The 19149-nt window shown below is 46.4% G+C and overlaps 1 protein-coding gene across 5 annotated transcripts in view; it reads right to left on the bottom strand.

Moving 5' to 3' along the window:
- Pde1c (phosphodiesterase 1C) overlaps positions 1 to 19149 on the bottom strand; it is a 213462-nt gene that overhangs the window by 153039 nt on the left and 41274 nt on the right. For 3 of the 5 annotated variants that reach the window (XM_090332681.1, XM_090332678.1, XM_090332679.1), the window contains exon 1: positions 13705 to 14142. The exons of 1 other annotated variant lie outside the window; for it this stretch is intronic. In XM_090332681.1, coding sequence (XP_090188807.1) covers positions 13705 to 13805 — 101 coding nt within the window. In that variant the 5' untranslated portion in view covers positions 13806 to 14142. Of the gene's footprint in view, positions 1 to 13704; positions 14143 to 19149 lie in introns of those variants that run through there. One more of the 5 variants, XM_090332677.1, reaches the window with a different exon arrangement.

Raw genomic sequence — 19149 nt, 5'->3', positions numbered from 1 at the left:
AAGTGAACTCTAAAACTCCACTTGAAGTCATCCATCCATTTACATTCACCTGTGATAGAAGCATCATCAAGGGACTGAGCCCTAATATTTTAAAAGGCTCCCATAGCTCTTCATGGCTGTGCTGTCTAGCAAAATCTTCTGGACCCTGAACTTCATTTCACCTCTCCCACAGCCATGGAAGGAAGAAAGTTCATAGCTAAGCCCACACGGGGGGGGGGGGGCGGTCTAGGCCCCTGCCCAGGAGTATACCAGCAAGGATGGAAGGAGGGAATGAGGCTTCTCCGAGAGCTCTGTCTATTTTTTTGATACCTAGGAGTTGGCCTGAGCACTGAGAAAACCCACTGCCAGATGGGAACATCAAGTTTTCCGAAGTCAGGCAGATGACCAGGGATGGCTTCTAATAGCCCGGATGGGTGACAGCTGACTGAACACTGATGTTAAATTACACTCATTGCTCTAAAGTGAGTATCTGAATAAGAGCCATATGTGTGTGCAGTAATGAGGTTTATAAATAGGCTTAATATTCTAACGAGCTGGCTCGGGAAAACCAAAACGTGTACTCTGCTTCAAGTTGACAGCAAGATGCCTCCCAGTGGGGCACAAGGCTACAAACAACTACACACACACACACACACACACACACACACACACACACACACACACACACACACACAAACGCTGGGACCTGAAACCCCCAAGTTTCTGGTGACCGTAACTGATATCTCTATCCTTACTTACAGAGACTATACCACTGCCAATACCCAGACCACTGTTGTGAGACATGGGTTCCCTTGAGAGGAGGCTGAGCGACAGACTCCCTCCAAGCATAACAGAGAGGCCACAGCAACACCCCCCTCCTCCGCCCCGGGATAGGGAGGGTAAGCAACTCATTCTTGTGAAGCTGGATCCCATGTGGCTCACTTGTGGGAAAATAGACTGCAATAAAATGTCACAAATAGCCATGAAATGAGCCAGGATGCGAATGACCATCTGATCCTCTGGTTTTGATTTTCATTGGTATGCAGAATGCAGACAAAACAGAATGAGTGGATCTAGAAACTTCTTCGGAGCACATCTTCCAACACTTGTATGAACTAAACCTCCAGGCTACTGGGAGTTGGAAGGGCTCTACATGCTTCTTCTTTTTCTTCTCAGGGTTTCATTTCCTGGATGCCTATGTTGAAACCTAAATTTGTACTTTTTGGCCACTGATTATTTGCTGGCCTTTCCATCTTTTTGAATGAGTAAATATCAATATGTATAAGTACATATATGTGGTGAATATATATAAACATATAAGCTTGTGATCACTAAACACCTTCCTTCAGAATTTTTACAGGAGAAAAACAATCTCTTCTCTTGCAAGCTCCAGTAATTCTTATCAGATGAGCTACACAACAAAGTCCACTTGCATTCTGATTCTATTATCCTGCTTGGCCAAAGATCCAAGGCCAGACAAAAACAAATAAACCATGAAATGACAGAAACTGGAAAGGCCCCGTCATTAAGAAAGAGCTGGGTTCTGCTTAAATTTTCTAAGGGATTGTTCTGTAAGGTTTTTTTTTTCCTGGTAGGTTTTCTATTGGGGATAATGGTCCTCTAGTCACATGCCCTCTGTCTTGAACAAGGAGGCTCCTAAATGGTGTCAGACATCTCTCAAATATACACACCAAAAGTAATAACCTCCAAGTGCAAACAAAGGCAGTCTCTGGCAGGATAATTTGAGGCTGGGGACAGTGAGCAGAGAGAATTGAGAGAATGTTTGTCTGAAATAGCTGGAAATAAGACAATCAATTTTCTCCCCGCTCCTGGGACCAAGTAGCTTTCTAGCAAGCCTTGTCTGTCTGGTGTTAGACAGTGAAGTTCATAGGCAGAGAGGCTACACTATTCCAAAGACGCCAACTGCTCAGAAAGCCACACCTATAAATGCACCAGCTCATACAGTAAATCTACACTGGCTCAGCCCGGGCTCCACACGCCTCGGCCAGCCGGCTCTTCCTTACTGCCCTCCCCACCCTCATCATCCTGCAGACAGCTGGCCAGACACAGAAATCCAAGCCTCTGTGCATGTCCACTTCTCTTCCAAACCTGAGTTTAAAAAATAAATAAGAATTCCAGCACTTGGAGGTCCTGGAATATGACTTGGCTCCATAGAAAATAGAAATCTTTGGATAGCAAAGGTTTTGTTTTTGTGTTTTAGAAGATCAAACACTATTTCCTTTCCCTATAGCTGAATGTCAGGGCTGTTTCTTAAACAAGCATTCTTATTAGGACACTAAGAAGGGGGAAAAATAGAAAGATCAGGCTTGCCTAAGTCCACATAGCACATTCCCTGCTTTCTTCCTCTCATCATGAATTCTCTACCATGAGGAGTTGAGCCTGTGTCGGAACAGGACAGAGCTCTGTCACCTCCTCCCGGCAAACCTGGCTTCACCAAAACCAACATCAAGTGAGAAAGTCTTCGCTTGTACTCAGTGTCTGTGATGGTACCTCTAGAGTGGAGCTGAAACCCAAAGGCTTAAAACAGGCGCTTACTCCTCACAGACAGAGCCCAGCAACTAGAGGATAGGGATTCTCAGATTTTCATTTTATCCAGAGAATTCCTTCCATCTTCTATTTTCCACCTGCCCCAGTAGAGTGAGCCAGAACAAAAACTGTATCATCAGCCACATTCAAGGTCAATGACTACAGCCTGATTTTCCTAAGCCTTTTTGCCCACCCCAGGGACATTTCTGTCTCCCACTCCTCAGCTCTTCCTCCAACTCTTGCTCCAACGTGCTCCTGGATGCTGGTGATCATTTCCCTCCCATACATAGCTCTGGGAAGCTGAGAGCCTTCCTACCACATCTAGAACCTGATCTCCAGTAGCATCGTCTATGTCAGCAACTTAGGACACAGATTCTAGAAGTCTCTACAATCAGAATAAAGCAAATAAGTTTGTTGTCCAAATCATAGGAGGCTGGGGAGACTAGTATATGCCTTCCCGGGATCCATTTCGAGCTCTTCTGCCAACTGAAATTAGCAGAACATTAAAACCAAAATCTCCTAAGCTCTAATAGTAATTTCCACCAAAACCACACCCAAGTGCCCAAAAGGGGTGCCTTGAAAAATTCTGACAACTTTTGTTTAACAGGGATTCACTTGGGTGGTTTTATAGATGGCATGGCAGTTCTAAACAATGTTTATGATATTCCATTTATTAGTATTAGTCTTTGTGCTTCACAAATGAGTCATGCGGGGGAGGCTACTCATGAAAGCATTTACACAGCCTCAGGCTCAGCAGACAGGGTTTACAGTAACATCCTTCTGGAATAGTACTCAGTACTGAAGAAAGTACATATTTTGTGTGGCTTAATTGGAAGGTATTATAGAGCACTCAGAGTCATCCTCAGGCCAGGAATAAAGAAGTAGAGAAAACCAGATGGCTGAACATTTGTCTAAAGGTGAACTATTCCTAAAACACACTTGGCAGGAGTGCTCTAGGGTGACTCTTTTATGACCTATTCACTAGGTTTATAGTCCTTTAAGGATTGTGGTGGTGTGGAATATGGATAAACACGATTAGCTGGAATCCAGAAAGCACAAAACTGAGCTGGGCTCTCAGCTTTGGGCTTTAGCTGCCTGGTTCCTGCCTTGTACTTTTAGAAGTTTCCTGATGAAGGTTTCATTCCTTTTCGCTTCTTGGGAGGTGGTGTCTTTCTGCCTTTGGGATACTGGAGAGGATTTCATCCATCCCAGGCTTTCCGTGCCCAGGCAGACACCATACCAATTAGCCAAGGCAAAGCTTCCAGCATAGCTACCCGTGGTGATTTTAGCCAGGTCTCTTGACACCTTTTGTCAGACTATTTAGGCTGTAGCCTAAATACATATTTTTTTCTCTCTCCCTCTTTCTTTCTCTCTCTCCTTGTTCTCTCTATATATACACTCATACATACACACACACACACAGAATTCTTTCTCTGCTGACTTGTACATTGTACAAATCAGACCTTTCTTTAATCTGCAGACCCTTTACTCGATTTCTCATCTTTGCACTCTATCACCCCAGGGGTGACCTATAAGGAACTCCACAGTTATCACACCCCAAAATGATCCCCATTCTCTGTTCAGTCTGCTTGGTCTGCATGAGCAGCACTGGTACTCAAGCTAAAAATCTGGGACATTACTCCAGGTTCCTCTTTCCACCTCATCTCAGGTCCTGTCAGTTCCGTTGCCTCAAAAGTCCTCAAACCACCATCCCTACAAACAGAGGCTTCCTGCAGCATCTGGCCAGCTCAGCTGCAACTCCAACCCCATCTCCTCTCTCTTCTGGGCCACTTGGCCATAATCCTATCCTCGAGATGCTACCATCCTTCCTATCTTTGGCTCTTCTAACAAGTGAAGATCCACCCTCTGGCTACCAAATATCAACCTAGTCTTCTCATTCCAACTGAAATCACTTCTTCAAAAACACCTTCAATGAGTCTTGGCCCAAGTGTGGACCACAAGCTGAAAGTGTGCAGAGCATTTGTATTTCTTTGTGGCATGCACCACAGCAAATAGCTATTTGTGGAAATATTATTTAATTTTTGCATCTGCCTACACAGTGCAGTACTCCCTGAAGGAGGTGCCTGCGTCTCACTTCCCCAGATCTCTGTCCCAAGCACAAGGTGAAATGTTTGCTAAGTGACCCTCAGGTTTCCTCATAGATTGGGGGGGGGAGGTCTGTGTCTGTGTCTGTGTGTGTTCCAAAACATGTGTCATTAAATGTGTCATTAAGATTATCAATGTCATGTCTTGATCGAAATATTCTCCTAAACATGGCATAATTTCACAATGTAGTCAATACTTCAGATTGTGCTCATTAAGATTCCTTTCCTTTGTTTAAACAGCTTTTAAGAGGATTTTGGAATGGAGGCTTTACATGGATTCAGGACAGTTCCTCAAGGAACAGGGCTCTATTTGTCACACGACTGGCTTTTTAATTACTAATGAGAAACTGGGAAGGTCATTCTCAAATTGCCTTTCTTAGTCATCTTTCAAAAAGCTCTGGGGCAGGTCACAGAGGCACTTGCCTCCCTCCGTAGAGAGAAACGGGAATTGATGGGAGCATTACAGAAGCCAAAGAACACTAAGAAACCTTCAGAGACGCACTCTGCTTAGAGCTGAAACCCAGCTCTAAGGATAAAACTTGGCCAAAATAAAAAGCATGGAGCTGCAACATACTGAGTTATAATTAGCTATACATTAGCACAATATTTCTGATAAGAAATACTAATACTAATCTGAATTAGTATTCGAGCAAAGAAAGTCCTCTGAGGTGACGACCTAACTATCCTTGCGGATACCACTTCCTGTCCTTTATCACTCATTAAGAACTTATTTCTTAAAAACTTCTAACACCATCTCTCCAACACTAAGCCTGCTTGGAGTGTTACCAACTCCTTTAGTGTTACTATCTCTTAGCAGTTTGTTTTCGTTCCCGATTTCTCAGTAGTACGTGTGTGGGGGAGTGTATGTATGTATATGTGCGTGTGTGTGTGTGTGTGTGTGTGTGTGTGTGTAATACTTTATGTCTTAGTTCCCTACATATAAAGTTGTCTGATATTTTCATACCCTGGAATCTCCCATTAACTGGTCATACATACAGGAAAACGTGCTCAAGTGTCTGACATTTCCAACTCAATGGGAGAGAAGTTTTGTCCTAGGATAGTTGTTTTGTGTTGGGAGGGTTTTGTTTGTTTGCTTTCCGTTTTATTAGGGGCCTTTGTTTGTGTGTTTGTTTTTTACTTCTGGGTCAGATACTTGAAAGACTAACCCAAAACAGCTCCCAAACAATCTGCCTCTATCACTCCAGACTGCAGTCACCAGTTCCTGGGACATTCCAGAGGCCTCGGGCCAGCATGTCCACGACTAGCTTAGCTATCAGCTGCCTTATCCTCCCTGCTCCTAACAGACCACATGGTGCCAAGTCCACTGACAGATCCCAGACCAGCCGAACCTGGAAGACAGGTCCATCCTTCCCTGCTAGAAACTTAAAGTGTGTAGATTATTCTCATTTCATTGTCATGTCCCAGTCCCATCGTCTTCTCTCCAGGCCTTAAATCCCATCTCGAATCTCCCCCTGACCGTCATCTACCATGACAGTCCTAGATTAACTACCTTCCCATCTTAAACCTTTTAATGAAATGATGAAATTTAAAAAAAATTTCTCCAAGAGCCAGGTACTGGTGGTGAATCATGCCTATAATTCTACTTAGAAAGCTGAGACCTGAAGATCTCAGTTTAAAGTCAGCCCAGGCAAGAAAGTCCATGAGACTCTTGTCTCCAATTAACCACACAGAGCTGTGGCTCAAGTAGTAGATTGAACTTGAACATAAATGCTCAAGGACAGAACCCAGGCCCAGAATTCAAGTGCCAGGACAGAAAGAAAGAGGAGAGAAAGAAAGAAAGAAAGAAAGAAAGAAAGAAAGAAAGAAAGAAAGAAAGAAAGAAAGAAGGAAGGAAGGAAGGAAGGAAGGAAGGAAGGAAGGAAGGAAGGAAGGAAGGAAGGAAGGAAAGAAAGAAAGAAAGAAAGAAAGAAAGAAAGAAAGAAAGAAAGAAAGAAAGAAAGAGGGGGGGAGGAAAGGAAAAGAAAGAAAGAAAGAAAGAAAGAAAGAAAGAAAGAAAGAAAGAAAGAAAGAGAGGGGGGGAGGAAAGGAAAAGAAAGAAAGGGAAGAAAGAAAACTTTACAAGAAGGAATAGGAGATATACTAGGTCTCTTTGGAACAGGTCAAAACTTTCTTAACAAGGACCAAGAAACACAACAAATCAGAGAAAGGCTGGATAAGTGGAACTGCATTAAACTTCAGAGCTTCTGTATGGCAAAGGACATAGCTAGCAAATTAACTAGAAAGCCTACAGAGTGGGAGAAGATCTTCACTGACCATACAACAGACAAAGGCCTCATATCTAAAATATATCAACAATTCAAAAAACTGAATCACTCCAAAACTAATCTCCAAAGAAACAATCATCCCATTAAAAGATGGGCCAAAGACTTAAAGAGAGTCTTCTCTGAAGAAGAAATAAGAATGGCCTATAGACACCTGAAGAAATGCTTGACATTTCTGGCCATAAAAGAAATGTAAATCAAAACAACTCCAAGATTCCACCTCACTCCAGTTAGAATTGCCAGGATCAAAAAATCTAATAACAACAGATGCTGGAGGGGATGTGGCCAGGAGGGATCACTACTACACTGTTGGTGGAAGTGCAAACTCCTTCAACCACTATGGAAAGCAGTATGGCAGTTCCTCAAAAGACTAAACATAGAGCTCCCCTATGACCCAGCAATTCCACTACTTGGCATTTACCCAATCATCTAGAAACAAGGGCATACTAAATCCACTAGCACAACAATGTCCATTGCAGCATTATTTACCATAGCAAAAATATGGAACCAACCCAGATGTCCCTCAGTTGATGAGTAGATCAAATGTGGTATTTATACACAATGGAATTCTATGCTGCTGTCAGAAAGAATGACATTGCCCCATTTGTAAGGAAATGGAAAGATTTAGAAAAAAATCATATTCAGTGAAGTAAGCCAGACTCAAAGGAACATAGGCTCAATGGTTTCCCTCATTTGTCATAATCAGTAGAAACCTTGGGCTCTCCTAGCAGAGATTTACAATAGAACAAAGCCATATAGTATGGTGCTAAATGAAAGGACCTCCAGGATATAGAAACAAAAGCCATATAATGAGTGATTGCTGTCTTTAATATACTATGCTATCTCTCATCTCTTTTGCTGTCCCTTGATTATCTCATATTGTTACAGTATTTCACCTGGTTATCTGATATATTGTATATATGCATATTTGGTTATTTGAAGTCAGATAAGGAAGGGAGGAAAAGATGAGGGGTGGGAGTGGGGGGGAGGGAAATGGGGACCAAGACATGAGAAAGGGTATCAATGTATGTGAAGTAAGCACCTTCTATCTGGTGAATATAATGTAACCCTTCTATTAATTACAATAAAAATAAATGAAAAAAGAAAGGAAGGAAGGAAGGAAGGAAGGAAGGAAGGAAGGAAGGAAGGAAGGAAGGAGAGGAGAGGAAGGGAAAGGGTAGAAGGGAAGGAAGGAAGAAGGCAGGGAGGGAGGGAGGGAGGAAGGAAAGAAGAGAGAGAGAGAAAGAGAGAGAGAGGGAGAGGGGGGGGAGAGAAGAAGAAGGAGAAGGAGGAGGAGGAGGTCATCTCTGAGAGGGAAATGTGGGAACAAAAGACGTTTTTGGTGTATAGCAGAAAACAATGTTAAATGCCTCCTTAAGCTATAAACATGCTTAACAAGTAGTAAATTTATCTAGGTGCCAGCTGCTCAACAGCTGTAACCCTAACTTCTTGGGAGGTAGAAATTGAAAGGATCATAAGTTAAGGCCAACTGAGCCAAAAAGCTCAGGGGATCATCTTAACAGTAACAGCTAACATGACTCATGCCTGTCATCCCAGCTGCATCAGGCAAGCAAGAAGACAGTGTTCCAGGTTAAGCTGGGGGGAAACTGAGGCCTTATTTCAAAAACAATGAGGGCAAAATTGACCAAGGGCAGGGATCAATTGGTAGAGCACCTTCCTTGCCAAAACAGAAAACCCTGCATTCAAACCCCAGAATCGCCCTTAAATATTCCCTGCATCACTTCCTGGCCCTCACATTCCTTTCCAGAATCATCTCTCACTCTTTCTTGATGTTCCATGATTTCTCAGGTCCTCTCCAGTTGTGAACTTTACCCATCCCTCAATACCCTGAGAATAGCAACACCATACCTCTTAGGGGAAATAGTAAGGCTTTGGGGATTGACTTACAGGGGAGGAAACTCTATGACTTTGACTAGTTACGGAGGGGGGGGGCTACTACTTTTACAGAGATCAGGGGAAACTTCCACTCAGGAACTTTGCTTCAAATGACAGCAGGGCCCCACGCACACTTGGTCCTTCAGGAATTACTGATGAGGGGTCAGCACTGAGATCCTAGACTTATACTAGTCAGAAAACCCTACTTTCCTAGTAGTTCATGGAAACAATTCATGGACAACTTGGGGCTGCTTTCTTCTGTGCTGACTGGATGGCCTCTTACCACCAACCCCTTCCCCCCAACCCCGCCACATCTATTTAAGAGATCTCTGCATCCTTGCAAGAGACTAGGCTGGAATGAAAAGAATAAGTGAAAGGAATTTTCCTTCGATTTTTTACTCCACCCTGTCTGTGACACCTGCCCTGGGCTCCTAGGCAGAGGTGACTCTCTCTGGCCTAGATTCATCTGTACTGGATATTCCTGCCAGCCCTACCTCTATCTAGTACCTGCAGTGGCCAGATAAACATACTACTCACTGCTGCATACTCACATACACACTTTTGTACATACTCACTTTTGCAGAATGCACGCGCGCACACACACACACACACACACACACACACACTACTCTCAGTGAAAAAGTACTGAATATCTTCCTATTACCTAAAAAAAAAAGTGTGAAATAGAAGATTCAGATGTCTGAAATTTGGAAGGAGGACTTTAGTTCTCTGTGTTAGTTAAGGCTCATGTAGGGAACTTGAACTCAAAAATAGCCTAAGTGAAAAACAGTGACAGAGTCAGAAAAGTAGAGCCAGACCCCTGGGGTTGACAAGCAGCCCCTGCTCCGCTTTTCTTTGAGAGTTTGCTCACTGTCTTCTATTACAGGAAAGCCTTTCTTCCCCCCCCCCCAAAACAATGGGAAGAGGGCCATAGAAGCCATCAGTAGGAACCCAGAAGAAGGGGGACTGGCCAGAGCTAATCCAGGAGCCCAGCCCTGTGACAAAGCTCACAGCATAGTGAGTGAGAAGCAAAGGCTGCTGCTGTAGCCAGGAAGAGGAAAGCCCTCTGTACAGACAAAAACAATCGCTGCCCAGTCTGCTAACCACTTACCTGCCTTTGTGTGCCTTTGTCACAATATTGTGACAAACTCAACATTGTCATGAAGCATTGCATAAGCATAAAATTTATTGTATTACCTCATAGTTGGGGAAAGTGGAGACCTGAGAGCTTAGATAATTACAATTATGACAATAAATGCCAAGGAGTAAATGAAACCAGCTTTCTGGATCTTGATTTAAGAAAAAAAAAATCCAGTAAAGAAACGCTTACAGGCTGGCATAGAAAAGCTCTTGTTCAGGGCCTAAGGTAGGAGCCATGATCTACTTGCTCAACCCTAAGCAGCCCAAGGCCTCCCCAATCATCAGACACCAACTCACCCTGTGCCTCACTAGTGGAAAAGCCATGGTCACAAGGTGATTGGGTGTGGCTCTTAAAAATTCCACTCTTAGGAGGAAAAGAAATAACCCAACAAGCCAGGACTAATGCTGGCCCGGGCCTGTTCTCAATCCCAGCTAATCGGGAGGCCGAGTTAGAACAAGTGCAGCCAGAGGCCAGCCTACGGAAAAACCTGTTACTCTATCTGAAAAACAAAGTAAAAGCCAAAAAGCTGTGGGTGGAGACTGAGCAGTCCATCAACAGTACCTAGCCCGGGGTTGGGTCCCCAGTACCAGGAAGTGAACAAATGAAAACAGCAGAAAGAATCCAACAATCCATGAGACTATAGAGACATGAGAGATGAGGCTTCTCTGAGAACCACAGGAGGGCAATGTGCCCAGGTGACAGGAAAGCTCAGGTGTGCAGGCCCTAAACAATGTGGGCCTGTGCATGGAGGGAGCTGAGGCCTATGGTGCCAGGGAGCCACCGGCCTGGGCAGCAGCGGGCAGAACCTCCTTTGGAGACCCTCATTCAGAATGGCCACACTGGACCTACAGAATAAACTCCCTCAGCTCTGCAGTGTTTAAAGCTCTTATTTCCAATGTTCTGTGCACTATTCTTATGCTGACAAAGCTAAGAGTGGGCAGGCTTTAGGATTTTTCCTAATTCTTCTCTTTGAGAACCATGTGAAAACACTCTAGGTTTTACATCGGAGTTGATCATTTACCATGTACTGGAAAATGTTATAGGCACTAAGAACCAATCGGTGAGCCTCCTCCCCACCCCTGAACTCTCGTTCTAATTGGGGGAGAGAAGACCATGGGCATTACACACACACTGCAGCACTCAGAGGTGGAAAAGAGTCAGGGAAAGCTAGGGGAGAGGGAGGGGGGCCTCCACCAATGATTCCTCCACATCCCTTGTGCTGCGGAGTCCACCTAGATGACAACCACAGCTGACCTCCCTCCACCAGTAGTTTAGGGCTAAGTTGATAGATCTCATCTGCCACAGGCTGACTCAAATGGGAATTCATCTTCATGCTACGTATTACATTCACATTAAAAGTATGCATTTTGGAAGAGGCGCTGTGGCTCAAGTGGTAGAGCGCTAGCCTTGAGCGAAGAGCTCAGGGAAGGCACCCAGGCGCAAAGTTCAAGCCCCATGACTGTCAAACAAAACTATGTTTTATAATCACCCATTAATTGAGTCTCAACTATGGTGGGACCTGGGGGCCGGGCAGGGGGAAAGGGGGAAAATAGTAACACCAATTGAATCCATCCTGTAGAACATACGTCCTAATGGTAGAGATTAAAAAAAATAATAAAAAATCTTGAGGAAAAAGACTGAAAATTCCAGAACTCACAAGACTTGCAGAGCAGTTGTACTGAAGCACTGACCATCTATGGTCACTTATAAAGCCCTGTCCCCAAGGGTACCATGGTAATAAGCTGCTCTGAAAGTCCAACTGTAGCGATAGCTCTCTCTAACACAGTGAAAAAGCAACTTCCCTTCTTGTGCTGCCGTCTGGTGTGTGGCATCATCCTGTCCACCTCCCAGCATCTCCATTCTATGCACTGCTGAAGGCTCATTTCACAACATGCACAGGAGCACCACATGGCCTCTGCTTTCCAGGGTTTCCAGCAACTACAGCACCACTGTCTTGTTAGAATAAGGAAATGAATCAATGGAGTAGAAGCCTCACCATGGAAGAAATGTATTTCTAATGTATTTCACATTAGAAAGTGTTGATAAGATGGCTTAGGGCAGCTGTGAAGGAACATGCTACCACAGGAAAAGTGGAAAAGTCTACTTGTGGTTGCCATGCTCAAAATATCAGATTCTCTTGGACATGGTGGATAGAAGAGATTAAAAAATTAAACAGTGGCTACATCATGGCACCATGCCTCAAGGAGAGAAGACTCAGAGAGAGGAAGCTGAGAAAGCTACAAGACAGTGAGGTATAAGTGCTAAATGCTTTCACACTCCACTCCCAACTCAGCTTTGTTGATGTGCCCGAATGTTGCCACGAGCTTCCTGACATGGCTTTGACTTATGAAGCACCCAGAGAGCCAGAGAGGTCCTCAGAGTGTGCTAGCAAGTCCCTCTGTCCTGGAAGAGGAAGACTCTAGCCTGAGCGCAGTATCCCACACGCAGGCTTTGTAAACACAACAAACTTTCTGTGTGCTACACGGAGTTGTCAGACATCATTCTCAGGGCAATGAACATGAGCTTCCCATCAACACAGCTCTCACGAGCTGTCAGAGGAGTCTGCTGGCCAGATACAACTTCCAAATAAGTTTACAGCTTCACCAGCAGCAGCCAGACAAGTCAAACATCAAAATATTTGGCATGGTTTCTCATGAGGTCCTGAAGCTCACTGCTGTTCCTGGTAGAAAGGCTATTATAGATTGCACCTTTCCGTGGGGGTCCCCTAAAAGAAGCACACACTATTGCTTCCCCTGAGATATGGACCATCCTGTTGGGATAGCTCGGCTCAGTTAGATCAGTCAACGCCTCTTGAATTTGTTTGGTTTTACTGTGTGTGTGTGTGTGTGTGTGTGTGTGTGTGTGTGTGTGTGTGTGTGTGTGTTCAAAAACAATGGTGGCAACAAAACAGACAAGGAACTGGTTTTCTCAACTCTGTCCTAGTAGGAACAGAACTTATAGAGAAAAGCTGTTCTTTTCAATAACACTAAATTTCTACTGGCAAATATCTGCTGCTTCTGTGATTCACAGAAGTCATGTAAGTGTCTTTGGGAGCTGCTTAGTGACCAGAGGGGAAATCAATAGTTTCTAATGATGGTAGCAGTGGTTCATTTAGATCACTCCTACTAAGCCAGTACCCCAAAACCAAACCCAATCTGACAGGGAGACCAAAATTCAGACATCTCTTCCTATCGGTCCAGCTAGAGCTCCGGCTCAGCTCTGAGCCAGCAGCTCAGATACTTGTCTGCATCTCCCATACTGCTAGGAAAACTCCATCCCGGCTTCTAACCTCAGCTTTGCCCCCAAACAGCCCTTCTCGTGGTAAGCATTTCTCTGCTAGGAAGACTCTTCAGAGACTATCAGATGCTGAATGCAGCTGGGAAGAGGGAGAAGGAGCCTCCAGGAGGACTGCGTTAGAACCGTTAGGAAGTCACAAAGTCACAAAGTGGTTCCAAGCGGTTTTCAAAGGAAAACTCTAAGAGTCCTTGATCAAGCTCCCCAAACTTTTCTCCCTGAACAGCCAGAAACAGCTCCTTGCTCTAGAGCTAGAACCATGACTTATCTAAGGGGTGCACCCCCCCCCCAGAACCCCAACACAGAAGGACTTGGCTAGCCGGGTACTGTGTCCCAGGCAGGTAGCAGTGACTGCAATTAGCAGAGCAGGTGTGGAACTTGCTGGGCCAGGTTAAAGGAGTTGGGGTGATGGGGAAAGTAGAAGAGGGGCGTAGAAGTGGGGGGCAGGGGGTGTACTTACAGTCCTCGGAGCCGCAGCCAGATCTTCTCGATCTGCTCCGGCTGCAGGTATTTCAGAGAGTTGCTTTCGAATTCTTCGATCTCCTTGGTCGGGGACTCCATCTCGGCCGCTTCTCACTGGGGTGAAGCAGGAAGAGTTTGGCGGTGGGCGCTCAGCCTGGTCTGGGGGTTTGGTCTCCGCGGAGCCTTCGGAGCACCCGCCGCGGGGCTCACAGCAGGCACGGCTGGAGGCGGCCCCCGGCCCCCGGCGCACCCTGGAAGCCGCGGCTGGGAGCGGCCATGGCCTGGCCCAGGGCAGGGGTGGGGACCGCGCGGTGCCCGGGCAGGGATGGGGTCCAGGCTGCGGTACCCAGCGCGGGGATGCCCGGGCAGGGGTGGGCAGCGCGCTCCTCCGGGCCGGCTCCTGTTCTTCCGCTAAACAAAGCCAGGAAGGCGCGGAGGTGGCCCTGCGCCCCTGGGGGTTTGGAGCAGGGGCGCGGTGGGTGTGGAGAGAGGCAGAGGCAGGGCCGGGAGGTGAGCGCGGAGGGGCGCGGAGCGGAGCCGGGGGGCGCAGGCAGGGAGGGCGCACCCGGACCGCGCCCCAGCGCCGCCCCGCGCCCCCGCCCCTCTCTCCCACGTCACCCCAGTTTTCTCTCACTTACCGGCAGGGAGGGCAGGCAAGGAGGCTGCCCAGTGAGAAAAGCGGCGGTCCGCGCACGGGGACCAGTCCACTGTCCACACCCCACCAACTCCCCGCCCGGCACCCACACTCCGCGTCCCCGGCCGTGCCACACTGCTTCCGGGGACCGCGCGCCACATCAAGAAACCTGGGCGCGCGGAGCCCACAAAGAGGAGGCCACGAACCCCCAAAGGAGCGCAAACTGGGGCACAGCAGCAGCGGAAAGACGCGCGGAGTTTTCTGGGCAGAGCTTTCCACTAGCGGGGTGGTTGGGGGAAGAAGAGCTAAAATTCCAAACCAAGAGGCAAGAGTCCCCATGCCTGGGTCCCCGCGCGGCTGGCCACTGAGGCGTACCTCCCTGGGTGGTTCCGGAGGTTGGTGGCAATGTCAACACAGGGTGTCCCCCCACCCCCTGGGGAAGGGAGCAGGCATGGAGTTGCAAGGAGGGAAGGAGAGGACAGGAGAGCAGAGATCCAGGGACAAAGCCGGAGATAGAATCAAAAACCAAAGCCCTCCCGTCAGTGCCCAAACTGCTTGGAGTCTTCTCAACACAGAAGGGGTCACCACAGGCCCTTCAAAGAGGGATGGTCCCTTCCCCGGCCAGCCCCACTGTGGGGATGGAGGCTCCTGAGGACCTGCCGTGCAGCACACATGGCCTGCCAGGTACGGCCTCCTGGACAGGTCAGGTGTCTTTGAGCCACACTTCCCAGTATTCTTTCTCTTTCCATCAAGTGACTCGGGGCTTGCTTCCCAAAGGTAAGATAAAGTAAAGATGGGCTCTACTTTCCTTCCTTAATCAAGCAAAGTTCCCCTCATGTGACAATGACAAGTGCAATGACAAGTTTGCCAGACTCCCACTTTAGGTGAGTGAATAAGGATGGCACACTCAGCTCTGGTCACCCAACAGAGAAGGCTCCAAAGAGCCCACAAAAAGTTCTGGTGGACACCCCTGCCACTCACAGTCACTCCATTAATGTTGGTCCTTAACATTGCAACATAGCTCTGGAAACCACCCATCAGGACTTCAGGCATTATCGCCAGACATAGATGACATTAAACAACCAATGTGGTCGTGCGGAGTTCAATTGTGAGAAGAAAGGCAATCACCCACTAAATGCCTGGGGAACCGGACAGCAAAAGCAGGAATTACTCCAGCAGCTTGCTTGGGGGACTGGAGACAGATGTGGTCACATGGTTGCAGATACCGTGTTTCCTTGGGCAGGCCCACACGGTGCAGCCTGCAGTCTCAATATGGAGGTGCAGCAAAGAAATACCACTAGCACACATGTACCACACACAGCCGCAGACTTCCCCTGATCTATGTCCCCATGGAGACACTCGCGTTCCATCTACAATAAGAATCTCAAAGCACCAGGGGTTCCCTGCTAGAAAGGGAACAAACTAGAGATGGCCAGACCCTGAGTGAAGGCTTATAATCTCAGCCTGTACAAATGTGTCCCCCTCCATGAAGTTCACTTTTTCCAATCTCTGCAAAGTAAAGAAACCAAGCAAAAAGATTCCCTGTGTCTACTCCACCCTTAGGCCTTAGGAGAGAACTGGCTGAGGAGAGGTGACTACCACTGAACACATGTGCCCACTACGTGGTGGTTTCCATGACAAAAGGCCTGGGATGGAAGGAAAGGGAGTGATGCAGGACACAAAACCCTTCCCACCCCACTACATGCCTAGGACCTGTCCCAGCTGGTGAGGTTTTGATTACAACAGAGAAGGCAAGAACTTGAGAGAGAGAGAGAGAGAGAGAGAGAGAGAGAGAGAGAGAGAGAGAGAGAGAGAGAGAGAGAGAGAGAGAGAGAGAGAGAGAGAGAGAGAGAGAGAGAGAGAAATAAACTTCAAAAGTTTCTAAAAGAACATTTTGCTTCATTTTAGAAAAAGAAAATGTAAACCAACAGTAGAAAGTTGACTTTCAAAAACATAAATTTGGGGCCAGGAGTTTGGCCTAGTGGTAAAAGTGCTTGCCTAGCATGCATGAAGACCCAGGTTCAATTCCTCGGTACCACATACATAGAAAAAAGCCAGCAGTGGTGCTGAGGCTCAAGTGGTAGAGCTCTAGCCTTGAGAAAGTCCAAGGACAGGGCTCAGGCCCTGAGCTCAACCAGGACTGGCAAAAACAAAACAAAAAATATATATATCTTTGCTTTATTAAAGTCAGAGTAATGAAGATCCTTCAAACAGGAAAAGGCCTGAAAGATAATTTCATTTGAAGGTTTTTGAGCAACAGCATATTTTATTTCAAATAACATCTCATAAGTGCTTACCAACGTACACCTTGGCTTTGGATCCTCAAGTCAGAGCTGCTCTGACTGGATAGAAAGAGGGCTTATCAGATCCCAGAGACACTGTCCAGCCCTCGCCTCATCTCTGAGTGCCCACTGCTCCCAGTTTATTGAAAAAAAACTGAGGCCATAGTACTATCAAACAGCCTTCCTCCTGAATCCAGGTTCTTTCTAACCAATATCAGAAAGTTTTCCTCTGTCTATAAAATAGTACTGTTTTCAGGTATACCACATTTTTACTGGGGGTTTATTCTCTCTTTATCCATCTCAAACAAGGCAGGCTTGAAAATTGCAATACTACTAGCATACTGCATGGAAGCAACAAAACACAGGTACAAACTGACTCGGAAACAAATGGTCAAAGAAGGCCACAATGCCACACACAACTTTGCCTTGGAAATTAATTTCCATTCCAAGTCAGTTTCCAGTCAAGACTCTTTAGGAAATCTCACATGGCCAAACACTACTAAATTTTACATACCCATACATACACAAATGTTTGCACACATTATATATGTGTGTATACACATATATACAGAAACATGTGTATATATATATATATATATATATATATCCTCTAATAGACACATAGTTACACAGCCTCAGTGCTAGCAAACCTCTAAGCCATCGGCATTGAGCATAGTGGGCACACATTATTCTCCGAGGAGTTCAAGAAGAAGCTACATTATTCCACACAAACACAGAATTCAGGCTTTTGCTGACATGAGGGTGACCTCTTCCATCTCTCAGAGCTCATAAGTTGTGGTAACAATGGCAGACACCATCCCTTCAGTGAGCAACAGCTACCATGTTGAGCAGCAGGCCAGCCTGGCACAGGTAGTTTGGCTCATTTCATCAGATTTCAGTCATCACTGATAACTCCTGTCAAGACAAACAACTAGTCAGTGGCCGAGCAGCTCTCAAACCCAGCCCTTGCCTAGGACCACACCATGGCCCTGCAGACGAATCACAAGACCAGTAGGATGGTGCAGACTGGAAGAGCCAGGCTGCCCCACAAGCAGAGGGGACCCCAGTCACATGGCAGAGAAACCAGGTCCAGGGTGGAGGTGACGTTTGAACTGGACCATGAAGGTGGATGTGTGGAAGCTGGGGGGTAGATTGAGACAGATTGCCATAATGATGATCTAGAATAGGGGGAGGCACGGGGTCAGGGATGGACTCTAAATGCCTAACGAAGGCATTTAGGAGAAAGTGCTTGAAGAAAATCAGCTTGTCCTCAACCATAGGCTTCATACTGCCTTGGCCCTGACCTTCTCTTTACCCCGGTGGAGAAGACACAACAGAAAAAAAAATGGCATCAATAAAGAGACAGAGAAAGCCTAGAGAAACAATGGGAAATGGTAGAAAAGACCTTTGGAGTCCCTTCATCCCACTACACCTGAAGCCAAACCATACGTGTACTATGAAATTATATGAAGCCAAAAATGCCCTTTCCCCCGTTTGTTTGTTTCATAATGTTAAGCTAGTTTGAGTCAGGTTTCTGTCACTGACACCAAGGACTCCTGACACATACCTTTCCTTGTGGAACATTGCCCCAAGGGGCCAGGAGAGTGCCTTGAACACTGGAGATTTGTAACCTTCAGCCCCCTTTTTCCATATCCCACTCATCAAGGCTCATAGAAGGAAACCAGGACACTGTACAGTAGCCTGAAGAGGACAGAGTACCTCAGCAATAAACTGAGGAGCCATTATATTGATAAACAGATGCAGTAACGGGTTTCTTTCTCAATCATGTCATAGCAAAGCACCACACTAGCCCCTCCAAACAGCCCTAACGTGAGTGACATATTTTTATTACTCATCCTATTGCCATGCATCTGTGGCTTAGAACTGAGGTGCTGCCCTCCCTCTGGCCTATGGTCCCCCAGCTCTCAGGCAGAGAGAAGTGGCCCGCCACTTCTCAACTCCTGGCCCTGTGGCCACTCTGCCTCTGCTAAGCTAGCAGAATTAACTTGGCAGAACTAATGAAATTGAAATTTCTGTTCATATAAAACTGCTGATGCTACAGTAAGCCAAGTTCTGACCCAAATGTCCATAAATCAGTGAATCCCTCCCCTCTGCACGAAGCACATTTAAATGTGGAGAACTGCTGCCCCAGGCCTGGTTTTAAATAGCTGTCAGAGTGGATGGAGAAATGAAGAACAGAGGCTCTACCTCTCCCAGACTATCAACCCAGGCTCCAGCAGCAATGATTCATGTCCCCCTAAGATTTTCCTCCATGATTGGCTTAGCAAAAGAAGGAATTGCCCACCAAAAGTACAGGCCAAGGGCTCCTGAGAAAGAAACTCCAAGCAGGGAGGTGCTGCTGTCACCCTGACTCATGACAGTGACACAGAGTGTGTTGTAATGGAGAGGTCGGAGAGACCGGACATGCAGGCCCTGTGGGGTCTAGGGCTCCAGAGTTAACTTTAGGATTTTTTTCCTCTATGGTCTTGCCAGTGGGGTGCATTACAATTTGTAGGGTGGGTTGTAA

Source organism: Megascapheus bottae, chromosome 5 (assembly GCF_031878675.1).
Source record: "Megascapheus bottae isolate mThoBot1 chromosome 5, mThoBot2.hap1, whole genome shotgun sequence".
Classification (NCBI taxonomy): Eukaryota; Metazoa; Chordata; class Mammalia; order Rodentia; family Geomyidae; genus Megascapheus; species Megascapheus bottae.
This window is presented reverse-complemented; position numbering and strand designations above follow the sequence as displayed.